The 13,794-nt window shown below is 39.7% G+C and overlaps 1 protein-coding gene across 4 annotated transcripts in view; it reads right to left on the bottom strand.

The window, feature by feature from the left end:
* ADCY7 (adenylate cyclase 7) overlaps nucleotides 1-13,794 on the bottom strand; it is a 115,567-nt gene that overhangs the window by 37,743 nt on the left and 64,030 nt on the right. For 3 of the 4 annotated variants that reach the window (XM_061594579.1, XM_061594580.1, XM_061594581.1), the window contains 5 exons: nucleotides 11,498-11,647; nucleotides 9,267-9,412; nucleotides 7,557-7,668; nucleotides 5,620-5,747; nucleotides 4,653-4,811 (listed from right to left, as the gene is read on the bottom strand). In XM_061594579.1, coding sequence (XP_061450563.1) covers nucleotides 4,653-4,811; nucleotides 5,620-5,747; nucleotides 7,557-7,668; nucleotides 9,267-9,412; nucleotides 11,498-11,647 — 695 coding nt within the window. Of the gene's footprint in view, nucleotides 1-4,652; nucleotides 4,812-5,619; nucleotides 5,748-7,556; nucleotides 7,669-9,266; nucleotides 9,413-11,497; nucleotides 11,648-13,308; nucleotides 13,328-13,794 lie in introns of those variants that run through there. The other variant, XM_061594582.1, reaches the window with a different exon arrangement.

Raw genomic sequence — 13,794 nt, 5'->3', positions numbered from 1 at the left:
TTGAATTTGTATGCTGCCCTCCCTCCAGAAGGAGCCCAAGGCAGTAAGCACATCTTCAACAACAACGCATTCTAAAAACAGTCACAGTTGTCTACAATTTTATTTGTACACCACTTGGATAATTCTTTGATCAAGCAGTTTATAAATCTTCTAAATAAATAATATGTCTGTAGGCAGAGTTGAATTTCAGTGGGAAAAAGTTGTCAATATTGTTAGTTATAAATCAGCATCTATTAATGTTCAATGAGTTCATTTATTTATTTAAACAGCTTTATTAGCTAGCTAGCTTCCAGTCAATTAATTGGCATGATTTACATCCTGCAAAAACTTCAGTGAAGCCTACATTGAAGATCCGCAGTAAAGGAAGGGGTGGCGTAATTATCAAAGGCCAGATAAGCCATTAAGCTCACATAAAAAAGAGCTCCATCACACGGTATTGAGTCATGCCTATGAATGGGTGCTGAATTCGGTAGGCATGGTATAGAACCATGGAAGCTATGCAAACCATGGTCACATCCACACACCACATTTAAAGCATGTGGCTTTCCCCCAAAGAATCCTGGGAACTATAGTTTACTCTTCACAGAGCCACAATTCCCAGTATCCTTAACAAACACTTCCCAAGACTCTTTGGGGGATCTATGTGCTTTAAACGTATGGTGTTGATGTGAGCCATATGGCCAGTGACTGACAATGTGAGAACAACTATGGAATGTGGGAATAGTACTGATAAAATTATATATATATATAATTATAAAAAACCCGACAATATAAAAAACAGACAATGCAATAAAAATACAATTAAAAATAAATATTTAATGCAGACACACCACAGACCACCTGAATGAAGCTCACGGATCACTGATGGCCCACAGACCACAGTTGGGGAACCCCTGGTCTAGAAGGCAACGTTTTAATGACAGCTCTGGCGTCACCACACACACACAGAATTAAAGGGTGATCAGCTCCTAAACCATAGCATTAGTTATTCAGTTTGCAATATTTCTCCTCAGCCCAGGCCCTTTCTTCCATTCTCAACAACAAAAGAATTGCGGTACTGCCTGATGTATCCATGCCTCGAACATTGCTTATGTATATGCATTGTAAATGTGGGATCACGTCCTATAAATGCTTAGGGCTGCTTTCACTTTAGTGAGAGTTACCTAAAGCAAGATGTTGAAATTCACGACAGCATTCCCCCATTATCGTCTAACATCCAAATAACAACATGTAAAGCAACAAACTAGCACTACAGACACAAGTGAAGGGCGTGTTACACGCACACACACTCTACCCCAATTCTGTTCCTCTGGGCTTTAATAAGGCAAAGAAGGAGATTGCCTTCCTCCATGCTCTGCTCAGTAGTTTTTTCTGAGATTCCCAATAGGTTTTTCCAGTAAGAAAGTGTGCAGATCCTACCACTACAGCAGTTGCCCACAAACACGTATCTTGTTGACGTCTACTCATATAATATAGTCAGTTGGCTTGCTCAACAGATGTGCTTCTGCCACGTTTGTACTTAGGAAAAGGGAAGAAATTTAGATTAGTTTCATTTAAAGCCAAATCGATCAAATTTGCACTTTCTAAAACAATATGAGAACCAAAGTAGTTGTTGTTATTGTTATTATTATAATTTATATCCCACCCTACTGCCTGTTGTAGCAATTGTAATGTGTTGTGCTGGATGTTGCATAATTTTTAATTGTATTCTTATTAGTTCTTTTATCTTTATATAGTATTTGATTGCATTACAATTTGCTTTCCATAGAATTCAAATTGTAATACAACAAAGACAATATAAAAAGTAGAAGATGCAATAAAAATACAATTAAAAGTAAATATGAATATTTAATACAGACACACCACAGACCACCTGAATGAAGCTCACAGATCATTGATGGCCCACAGACCACAGTTGGGGAACCCCTGGTCTAGAAGGCAACGTTTTAATGCCAGCACTGGCATCACCACGAGACACAAGGCGACATGAGGTCCAAAAACTATAACTTGGCTATCCCTCTTTTAAAATGTTCATTAACATATATGATACAGTGTGAACATTCCTCAGTAACTAACATCCCTAGACTTCTAAGGCAAGGAGCTCCAAACTGTTGTCTGTGGACCACCAGTGGTCCATGAGTTTCATTCAGGTAGTCCGCAGCATGCCTGTGAAAAACACTAACAATTTGAATTCTGTATAATTTTATGGAATTCAGATTGTAATAAAATAACATACAATATAAGAAACAAAAGAAAAAAAATACAATTAAAAATCACACAGCATCAAAGTACAGCACATCACAATTGCTACAACAGGCAGAAAAAAATCTTTAAGCAGCCCGCCAAGACTCTCCGTTATTTTCAAGTGGTCAATGAGAAGTTTGGGAACCACCTTCCTGTGGCAAGAAACACAGCACTTCCTCTGAACAGTACTGTGCTATGCACATTACTCACGCTTTGCCCATAATGTTAACATTCCTCACACCACCACCACCCCCTGCAAAAAAAGAACACAAGTTTACCAACATTGTTCCTAGTGAATTACAACTTCAGTGAAAGGCTTACAGCAACACTAAGGAAAATACAATAGTCTCTGAAGTTTAACTACGTGATTCTCCAACGGCACACACCAAGCAATGACTACAAAGCAGGTGACAAGTTGCAGTATATATGCAGGCAGTATACATGCAGGCATATATCCAAGCCAATGGATATGCTCACGTACTGGAAAGGAGCAATCAATCCAACTAGGGCCATAAAAGTGTCTAAAAATAACCCACCTTGCTGTCTCTTTATGAAATTAAGGTCACACTAGCAACATCTATGCAACATTTTGCTAATCTCAGTAGAGTCAACAACACTGCAATCTCTTCAGGCAGGTCAAAATCCTGCTCTGATCACAGGTGCAACAATGGGCAACACAAAAGCCTCTACTTATCTATGTTTCCACAATTTGGAACTAACATCATCAATGTTATCTTCAGCCAGAATTAGAAACTGGAAGTATGCTGCTTATTTAAGTATATTTTGTAAGCCACAGGTAGAGAATATTTGGCCTCCAGGCCAATGTTGGTCCGCCATGGCCTCCAGGGAGGCAAGAGTTGTTATCAGAGTTTGTTCTGCGCCCGTGGTTCTGGAATACACTTTGTCAGATAGTCAACTCAATCTCTGTTTAATCAGGAACTATTTAATTAAACCAAATAAACAAGTGGTATACAGAATCTCCAAGAACTATCTCTGGAGATAGTGAACTGAGGATGGTGATGATGGTGGATGAGTTTAATGGTAGATAATTCTATTGTTGAAAAGGTAGGTTTCAAAGGGGAAATAGTCCTTTGAGAAAGATGGGGTTTCAGAGAGACAGCTTCTGAGAGAGAGATAGGGGAAAAGGAGTGTTGTCCTCTGGAGCTACTAGGCCTGCTGTTGGCTTTGCCAGTGGCTGAAACAAACAGAGGCAGGTTTTAGAGGGGGAAAGAAACTGCAGGAAACTAGTTAGGACTGACCAATAAAAAGGGGGTGATATCTCTAATAGAAAGTTAAATTATAACTAAGGAAGCATAGAGCTAGTCCGCTAGGGTACCATGACTCTAGCCTAATAAATATATGGTTTAACACAACAAAGGAGGTCTCTCTACATACAATTCTAAATCCTGAGGAGGCAGCACAGAGTCCAAGGACATATATCAGGCAGGCAAAAATATTCAAGGAAGGGTGTGAAGCAAGGCTGGGGAGAGCCCCAAGGGCCAGACACAGAAGCTTGGAGGGCTGCATTTGGTCCCCAGGCCTGAGGTTCCCCACCCCTGCTCTAGAAAAAACAGACATTTGTCAGGCACATACATTCATAATTTGATTTCTGTACACTTGATTACAGTATACTTGATGACTGGCAACCAAATTGGCAAACCAACTCCCTTCAAAATTTGAATTTCAAAAGCATTTTAAGTAAGAAGACAGGTGGCAAATCAAAGTGTGAAACGTTCCACTGTCTCGGTCCAGTGCCCCCCTTCCTGGTTTGAGAAAGCTACAGTTTGATGTGATGCCCAAACGGACGTCACAAACCTTACTCTGCCTCCAAACCAAAACTGGAAAACACGTTCAAATAATTGTTTCTAATCATAGTTTGGATGCAAACTACAGTTTGCAATAACTATAGTTTACCTGATTCAGACATCATGGCAAACTATGATTATTGTGAACCAGAAGGAGAGAGGATCTAACTACATGAGGAGAGCAGCAAGAATACATGCCTGCCAATCCCAATGGCCATGCCATGTTTTAGCTGTGACATCTGAACCAAGTTACAGGAAGCCAGCTTTCAGCTGAACATCAAGCAAAAACTTCCTGTTAGAGCAGTACAACAATGGAACTAATTACCTAGGGAGGTGGTGGGCTCTCCAACAGTGGAGGCCTTCAAGAAGCAGCTGGACGGCCACCTGTTGGTTATCCTTTACATTGGATCCATGCACTGAGCAAGGGGTTGGACTTAATGGCCTTATAGGCCACTTCCAACTCTACTCTGAAAGCTATCCAGACAGTGATACACTTTACACTAGCCAACATTGCCCTTATTCATATTCAAAACATGTAAGGTTCTGAATTATCTCACGGAGGGATCTAATGGATCTAATGGTGCAAGAAGTGATGGAGCTTACCCAGGGACTCCTGCAGATTCCATTCGGTTAGCTAAGGAGACATCATGAGACCAAACGTCATACTGCCATTTCCGAAGCCCTATCACGCCACAGAGCACATTCCCGGAGTGAATGCCAACTCGCATATTGATGTCCACTCCTGTGGCTTCTCTCACTTGTCTGCAAAACAGATTAAAAGAGGATAAAAACAGACACCTAATTTTGCTCATCCTGATGCCTAAAATTTATGCTGGCATTTTATTCCTCTTAATTACTGCAAACACCAATGTGAATATTAGGGATGCAGTCAACACCAGACAACAGCAAAAATGAGAGAGGAAGTGAAATGGTCAGCCAAGTGCTGCAAATGGATTGGGGAAACCTGCACCCACGCAAGCAATGAAGTACAGTGGAAGATAGGAAGCTGACTTATACTGAGCAAGAACTTTGGTTAATCTAGTCCACACATACCAGTACAGTAGAACTGCATAGACAGAGAACTGAACAATCATCTCCTCTAAAGCGTTGATGCTATTTTTGTGTGTTAAGTACCATCCGTTGTGTTATCATATACATCAAACACAGTGGCTCAATGTTTTGTAGCAACCATAGTTTAGAACCCAAGCCATAGTTTGAGTTTCCAAACATAGAATCAAATCATGCTTTAGAGCTTGTCTATTGTTATTTTAGGAACATAGGAAGCTGACTTATATCGAGTTAGGCAATTGATCGTTCCAGCTCAGTATTGTCTACACTGACTGGCAGTGGCTTTCCAGTGTTTCAGGCAAGAGTCTTTTTCCAGCCCTACTTGGAAATAACAGGGATTGAACCTCTCCTTCTGCCCGAAAAGCAATACATTTAAATTCTGTTTACATCCAATGTTGAGGATATATATTCTACATACTACTATATTATGTATTCTTATGTATCTAGTTCTAAGTTACAAATGTTTCCAAAAATTATTTTAAACTTTTTTTTTTTAACATACTTTATAGCTTCGCACATGTCAAGGCCCATTTTCACACAGTTCTTGGCATGTACTGGCAAGGACACAGGTAAGCCTGAGACACAATAATAACAGTCTCCCAAAATTTTTATCCTCATGCATTCATTTTCCTGCAAAACAAAAAACATGTGAGTCATCAGAAACACTGTAAATATGAATTAGCAAGTATCTATCTAAAGTAACACAAATCATAGGCTTTACTGTGCAAAACAAACAAATCAGATTGTCTTGACTTTATCTGAAGCAGACGTTTTTCTATCTCTGTTCTGGGGAACTCTGGGGTTCCTCAGGAGTTATTTCAAGGATTCTTCAGTAACGGTAGACAAGCTTCCTTGAAATACAAGTTGTCAACCATCACCAGTTTTCTTCTACAATGCACAGCCAGAAGCAAATCATGTAATATGTGTAGAAATGGGTCTTAAAAAACCAACCCATAATAGACTAGCTGCAATCTACTTTTCCAAAAAAAAAGTTCAGCAATGCCACCTCCTCTTCCTTCTCTAGTCTCTGCAACATTTTAACAATTGACGTACAAGAATTGTATGAGAAACAAGAAAAGTGAAAAAAGGAAAGCACTTTAAACTTCTTAATTATGCATTTATGCTATTTTAGCACATAAGTTGTTTCAGTATGTTTAGTGATTCAATTCTACCACACCCCATCAAGACTTAATTAAGTTAACTTCCCAATAGCTTCTTTGCCTTTAATGAGATATACTTCAGCAACAAAACACTTTTAGACCATAATTCCATAATCGTTAGCATTTATAATTTTATAGTTTGCAATGGTTGGAAATAGAATCTTCCAGAAATAGAGAAAGACACTCACACATATAAATCCCACATGCTCAGTACAGTGAACAATGCTAGTATCTTCCTTTGAAAAGACATATATTAAAACAACATGTTCAGAGAGTCTCTGGTCTCACTCTGTATTATATTCTTTCAATCTGTTAATTGGTATCTAGTATTTTATAAGAGTTTGAAAAATTTAAAAACTGTTACATAGTACTTTTTTTGTTTAAAAAATACATATCAGAGTAAGTAGTAATCTATATCAGGTTCAGATGTAACAGTCAAATCAAGGTCATGTCATTGTCGACCAATATTGTTCATCAATACATCCCAATTGGCACACTAATTTCTGCATTTGCCCTCCAAACCAGAACTGGAAACCATGACCTGAAATGGGTTTCCAATTTAGAAATCAGAGGATGAATCATAGCTTGCCAATTCGGATGCAAATGGCAAATCTAGGCCATGTTTGCATGCCCTGCTAAACCATGGTTTAGCACAACATGCACACACGTGCAAGTGAGCTGTGATATGTCTTGTGCTTGTGTGCCTCCCCCTTCCTCCTGTGCATTCAGGGAGTTCAGAAACTTTTGTTTCACTTTTAACCATAGCTTGTGCACCGTCTGAACTAAAACTGTGATTAATGGCCAACATCAACAATCACGTGTTTCAAATAAGCCAACTTCAAACCATAGTTTCTGAAGCTAGTGTTGAAAATAACCATTGTTAATGTTAACCACAAAGTTCCTGGTTTGGTGTATACAGGAAGTCACAGTTCACTTAAAACAAAAACTTCTGAACTCTTTTTGACCTCGCAGGAGCAGGACACCTGCAAGTTCAAGGCTCACTGTAGCTTGTTCATGTTATGCTAAACCACAGTTTAGCATGACATTCAAAAGTAGTCAACAGTTTGCCCAAATCAGGAAGTCATCTGAATGCATGAACCTAAGACTCGGACCTGATGGCCAGCCACACTTTAGCTTACATGTGAACCAGTCCATAACACCTTTATTATAGCTTATCAGTCCCAGTGTAATAATGGCTGAATGGATTTATATATAACTATTATTCAAAAATTAAGAATATTCAAATGATAGAAACCTTATCTATCAAGAAGTTACTTACCTTTGCAATTTGATCAAATTTGCCAAACAGTTCATTCAACATCACCACCAGCTCTTTGGGAGAGCAGTCACTTGCCAGACGAGTGAATCCTACAATGTCTGCATACAAGATGCTAAGCAAGGAAATAACATTCAATCACACATCAAATAATATTTCATTTTCTCTATCAGTAATGTGGATATTTAAGTTTTGCTAAGAAATGCACATGGACACAAACTGAAATTGTTTACTGGGCTTCTTATAAAATGGCTCCCCAGATTTCTGATAGTAACTGGTTCACATATAAAACCTCCCTTACTGTTTTCTCTTAACCTGTGAGATCAACTCTGAGTGGGGGAGAGTTAACTAGAATTCTTCCTTGCAAGTTTTCATCCCCATTTATTTCCACATTTGCCAAGTGGAGACAAAATGCTTCCCAAATCTCTTAATCAGGAGTGCTCCATGACATCACAAACCATTCGCCTACCCCGCTCATTAATTATGGATCAACATTACATCTACATTTAGATCAACCTTAGTATTATCAAATCAATTATAAACCATGATTTAAAGTTCAAACATTAACCTTAAGTCAACACTGAAAAGGGAAGGAAGGAAGGAATTGGTGATGCAGACAAGCGGAGGAAGGATGGAAATGTTAAAATTTGCACTAGGCCACTGCCATTTGTGTGGAGAATACATATGGCACAGGATTACTACAAGATCAATCCAGCATGAAAAACCTAACAGACAACAGCAGGTTAATTTCAGGAACACCAAACTTTGCATGTCCCTGCCCAATCACTTCAGTCATTAGGAGACACACACTTAGTAGTCCTGTATGCTTCCAAGGTTCATCTTGATCTACTAAGACTAGGGTCTTTAGTGTGCCAGCACTTGCCCTTTGGAATTTGCTCCCAATGAACTTCAGGGACTACAGTATTGGCATTTAGCCACTTGCTTAAAACTCACCTGTTCACCCAGGCCCTCCTTGAGGAGTAATCCAGCTTTTTTTTACGTATTAAATTAATTTGGAATGTATTTTGTATTTGTTTTATGGATGCAGTTTTACTGTTGATTTTATGCTGTTTGCTGTGGTATTTTTCTTAATGTTGGCAGTGTAGAACTTGTTGCACTGGCTGCTAAAACATTTCTCATTTGAATTCAGGGTTTTGTTGATGAGTTATAAAGCCTAACCTGGGACCTAAATATCTGAAAGAGCACTCCACAGGTTAACATCTTCTAGGAAGGCCCTTCTCAGTGTTCTGCTTTGAAGGGCAAAACATGAGATGGCCTTCTCTGTTCAAGCACCTTGGCTGTGGAATCACCTCTCTGAGATACATCCGGCACTAACTCTATTATTATTATTTCAGCTCCAAGTGACAACATGGCTGAAGATAAATCTCTTCACCCTGGCCTTTGACATTTGAAATACCCACCCACCCAATTCTTCTGATTGTAAATTGTTTTATTTTAATATTGTATTTTTATATTGTTGGAATTGGTAAGAAATCTATATAATGGGATGCATCCAACTAAGTCCTACTCAGAGTAGACCCACTGAAATTAATGAACAATAGTCATGTCCATTAACTTCAGTGGGCCTACTCAGAGTATGACTAGCAATGGATACCACTCAGAAATAGTGAAAACTGGATAGACTTTGTACTCCAGTATACTGGCACCATAGAAAGAACTATCATCAGAATCATGAAGAGTTACGCAACCCACCTAACATTCTGGTGCCGCTTCACATACAGGCTGTGGAAGTTGTTGTCATGCTTCTTCCTATCATTGGTTTCTTTTAGACGTTCTATGATGGCTAGTTTCATTCCCATAGAGATATGAGCTGGCAGTATTGATAAAAGCAAGCTTTCCTAAGAGGAAAGAGATAGTTATTTATTTATTTTGTTTTATATATTTATTAGAACACCTATAACCCATCCTTCTAGAGCAAGGGTGGGGAACCTTTTTGGCTCCATGGGCCAAATCCTTATCAGGATCTGCATTGCAGGCCAAATCTGACAAAATCGCTTGTGCTTCACTCTTAAGTCTCTGAGTTCAGAGATTTAAAGGGACAAGAGGACTAAAGCCTCTTTCAGTTGAAGCCTTAAAAGGAAAGCATGGAGAGACTTGGAAAAGGATTTAAGACAGCCTCCATGCTCCATTTTGAACAAACAAGAAGCACAGGAGCTGTCTTAGAGCCTTCGCAAAAGCCTCTTTGAAGTAGTTTGCAGACAAGAGCTGCTTCAAAGGGTGCTTTTGCACAGGGCTTTAATCTCTGCTCAACTGATAAGCGGCGATTAAATCCTGCTGCCATGGCTGCACAATCTTGTTCCTTTCAGTCAGTGCAGGATTAAACCCTCCCGCCAATCAGCAGGCTTCATTAGTGACATAAACTGATAGGTGGATGGGAGTGATGGGGGGAAATGGCCTTGGGGTCCAAATGGGACCACCTGTAGGGCCATGACTGGCCTATTCTTGATTGATGGGCTGATTGATTGATTGATTGATTGATTGATATCCCACCCTTCCTCCTAGTAGGAGCCCAGGGTTGCAAACAAAAGGACTAAACACACCCTAAAACATCACAAAAACAGACTTTAAAATATATTAAAACAAGACATCTTTAAAAACATTTCTAAAAAAAGCTTTAAAAACATATTGTAAAAAGGGTTTTTTAAAAAACATATAAAAAGCACTTCCAACACAGACACAGAGGCAGAGGATCCTCTAGAGCAGCCTTTCCCAACCACTGTGCCTCCAGATGTTGTTGGACCACAACTCCCATCAGCCTCAGCCAGCATTGCCAATGGTCAGGAAAGACGGGAATTGTGGTCCAACAACATCTGGAGGCACACTGGTTGGGAAAGGCTGTTCTAGAGGCAGAGGAACCCCATCCCATTCTAGAGTAAATATGCCACTTAAGGGCAGCTTAGAATATATACAAATTGCAATTCTATAAAAACACTAGTAATCGGTTTACAAAGGAATTGCAAGGTAGCCGTTAACAGCCACAAAAGCATTGTCTATCTCATAAAGTTCTGAATAATGCCAAGTAAGCCTTATGTTAAAAAAATATAAAATTCACCATGGGTGGGAGAGGAGTATCATAGAACTGGGCCCCCTCTGTACTATACATTTAAAGCAGTATCATACCACTTTAACCAGTCATGGCCTCCCCCAAAGAATCCTAGGAAGTTTAGCTTGTGAAGAGTGCTGAGAACTACTCCCTTCACAGAGCTACAATTCCCAGAGGTGACAGGGAAGAGGGACTGACTATTAAATCACTCTGGCAATTGTAACCCCGGGAAGGGAATAGGGGGTCTCCAAATAACTCTCATCCCCCCTTAACAAACTACAGTACCAGGATGCTTTAGGGGAAGCTATGGCAGTTTAATAAATAGTGATTTAAATATATAATGCAGATGGAGCTCTGGAAAGCATGAATTCCTGTGCTGGGGAAAAGGTACTCATTAATTCAACCAAAACACTGTCCAATGTTCTCTTACACATTTTGACAATTTTAGAAAGAGTTTCAATGTGGATGTTTCACTCTGGCTCTATTGCTGACTCCACCACTCATGGGCTCCTTTAGAAGGAAGAATGGAATATAAATTTGATGAATAAATAATAAATTCATTCAGTGAGCATGAACAACTGAAAACATCTAACTGGAGTCTACGAGAGAACCTAGACACACTTACGAAAGTTGTGTTGAATATTCCTGCCCACAGAGACTCCTGTGGTACTCTGGTTTGAAAAAAATACTTCTGGGATCTACTTTTGACATTTGTTGATAAGAAGGGAATGTTTTTCCCCTCAGATATTGTATGTGATCAAGTCTTTCAGAGTAATTAGATGTTCAAGACATAATTAACCTTCCACTTTCCAAATATGTCAGAATAATGGCATTAAAAGAAGAGTAAAGTGTAATTAAAAATATATACTAATTCACTCACTTGTTGTCTCTTTTCAATCTTCAGCTTCATTTGGACCTGGATGCACTTTAAAGTATATCTATACAAATCCCAAGATGCATCCTGCATTTGATGCTTGTGAAATGCACCCATCAGGTTACCACAAAGGAAAATGAAAGCATTGGCAAGCACCTGAGGAAAAAATAAAATGTCCCAACATCACAAAATCATAATTTAACACATAAATAAAATAATCTGCAAATTTTACAGACTAACGCAATCAGTTTTCTTTTCTCTTGCCCAGCACCTAACAAGAAGAAACACCTACCCAAGTTTCATAATCCAGTCAATTCAAATGCAAATTATATTTGAGTTTCCATTTTCCAATGCTGGTTGGTTTTCCCCCTCAAGACAGCTAGAGATCCTGGGGTTATTTTGTTTTCTTTGAACATATCTAGACATTCCCCCTCTACAGGAACCTCCAAGGGAGACCAGAGATCTCTACTGGAGACACTCACCAAACTACAGTTCCCAAAAGACCTTTGGGAGTAAGACATGACTATTATAATGAAACAGAGAACACTGATTTTATAGTATAGATATACTTTTAGTTGTTGTTTTACCATCTCCTGAAGCACGTGGTTTAGTTCAACCCATTTAACAACTCTGTTCCCGCAGATAATGTTTTGCCTAAACCGGCTCTCCAAGAACAGTGCACAGTGGTCTGGGTTCAAATTGGTTGATGCATTGACACTAATGGGTGGAGAGTCCTGCCCTTTCTTTCCAACCTCCTTTTCCAGTGATCCTATGACTCTTATGGATCAATTCACACAATATATAGTTCCCCACCCCATGCAAACACTTCTGACCACCTCCAGGTACACACCTGCACAAATTATGGGATCCTCATCCAGGGGAGGGGGGAATGGACAAACAAATAATTTTACAGCACTGGAAGCTGACACCTCATACTAAATAATGGACTATGGAACTTCATTCTTTATATGACATTCAAATTACACTATTCAAATGTGATTGGAGTGATATCCTTATATATGGCTGCCTGGTCCAGTTTTACTGGCATTTATAAAATTAAATATTTGTAAAGTTAAAAGTGCCAAAAACAATCCTCCTCCTTATTCAGGCCTCACCAAAAGACATCTTACCTTACCCTCTCCTGCCTTCCACCTTTTTCCATCTCTTCATATTCCACCTTGATCATGGAAATTGTCTCTTGCTATGTTATCTTTTGGATTACATAACAAATACTGGATAACGGCTGTAGCTCAATGGTACAGCACATACTTTGCATGCCAAAGGTCCCACGTTCAATCCTTGGCATCGTTAGGTACCGCTGAGAAAGCCTCCCTGCCTGAAACCCTGGAAAGCGACGGCCAGTCAGTGTAGACCAGCGTTACCCAACCTTTTTCGATCCAACGCCCCTTTGCAAAATCTTTTTGTGCCCAACGCCCTCCTCAGATTAAGTATATGCCAATGCTTCCTATTCTTCCCTTAAAATATCCATAAAATACACACAAGAAACAAATTGCAGATATAGGAGTTGTTTCTTATTTCACAAATCCTAAAAACATAAGCAAAAACTAATTAAGTCCACACTTATGACACTGGCTGCTATTCAGTGTTGGGAATCGCTGACCTAGAGACACCTGAACACATATAAGGCCTTTACCAGGAAGAAAAATCCACACGGGGGCAAGGAAAGACCTGCTAACACAAGCAAAGCGAGTGCCGTGTCTCTTCACTGCCACAAACAGGGCACAATGATACAGACAGAATTACAACAGCCTGGGCAAATAATGCCTTGCCAGTCAGACACAGTAACGACTTCTTACACTTAGTGCTACCAAGCCTGGGAGGAAGGCAGAGGGAGGTGCGCGAGTTGCAAGATTTCCAAGCGTCTGCAGCGGCAAGAGACTGCGTACCGCAAAAACTTCCTACTGCAAAGGCGCATGCCGCTCCTGCAGGGTCTTGCCATCTGACTCAGACCCCCTCATATGTTGATGAGTTCACAGCTCTGTAGTTCTAGCCTCCAACTTACATGTCTTGAGAAGGCGAGACGTTTTGAAAACAGCTGCAAAGCAGATAAATAAACATATTTCTCCTCCTCACCCCGACCCTCCAAAGAACACAGCTTTCTCAGCTTTGAAATGCCTTCTTATCCTGGGTTCTCATTAAATCCTCATAAAAGGAGTGAGGGTATGAGGATATTTAAATTAGGGCGAATCAGAACATAGGAGAGAAATCTACATCAAAGAACAGGGCAAAATCAACACCGTAAGGTAATAATAGAACCCCCTCATTTTTTCCACCCTGCCCAA

Source organism: Rhineura floridana, chromosome 13 (assembly GCF_030035675.1).
Source record: "Rhineura floridana isolate rRhiFlo1 chromosome 13, rRhiFlo1.hap2, whole genome shotgun sequence".
NCBI lineage: Eukaryota > Metazoa > Chordata > Lepidosauria > Squamata > Rhineuridae > Rhineura > Rhineura floridana.
The sequence above is the reverse complement of the archived record's forward strand: the minus strand, read 5'-3'. Positions and strand labels throughout refer to the sequence as shown.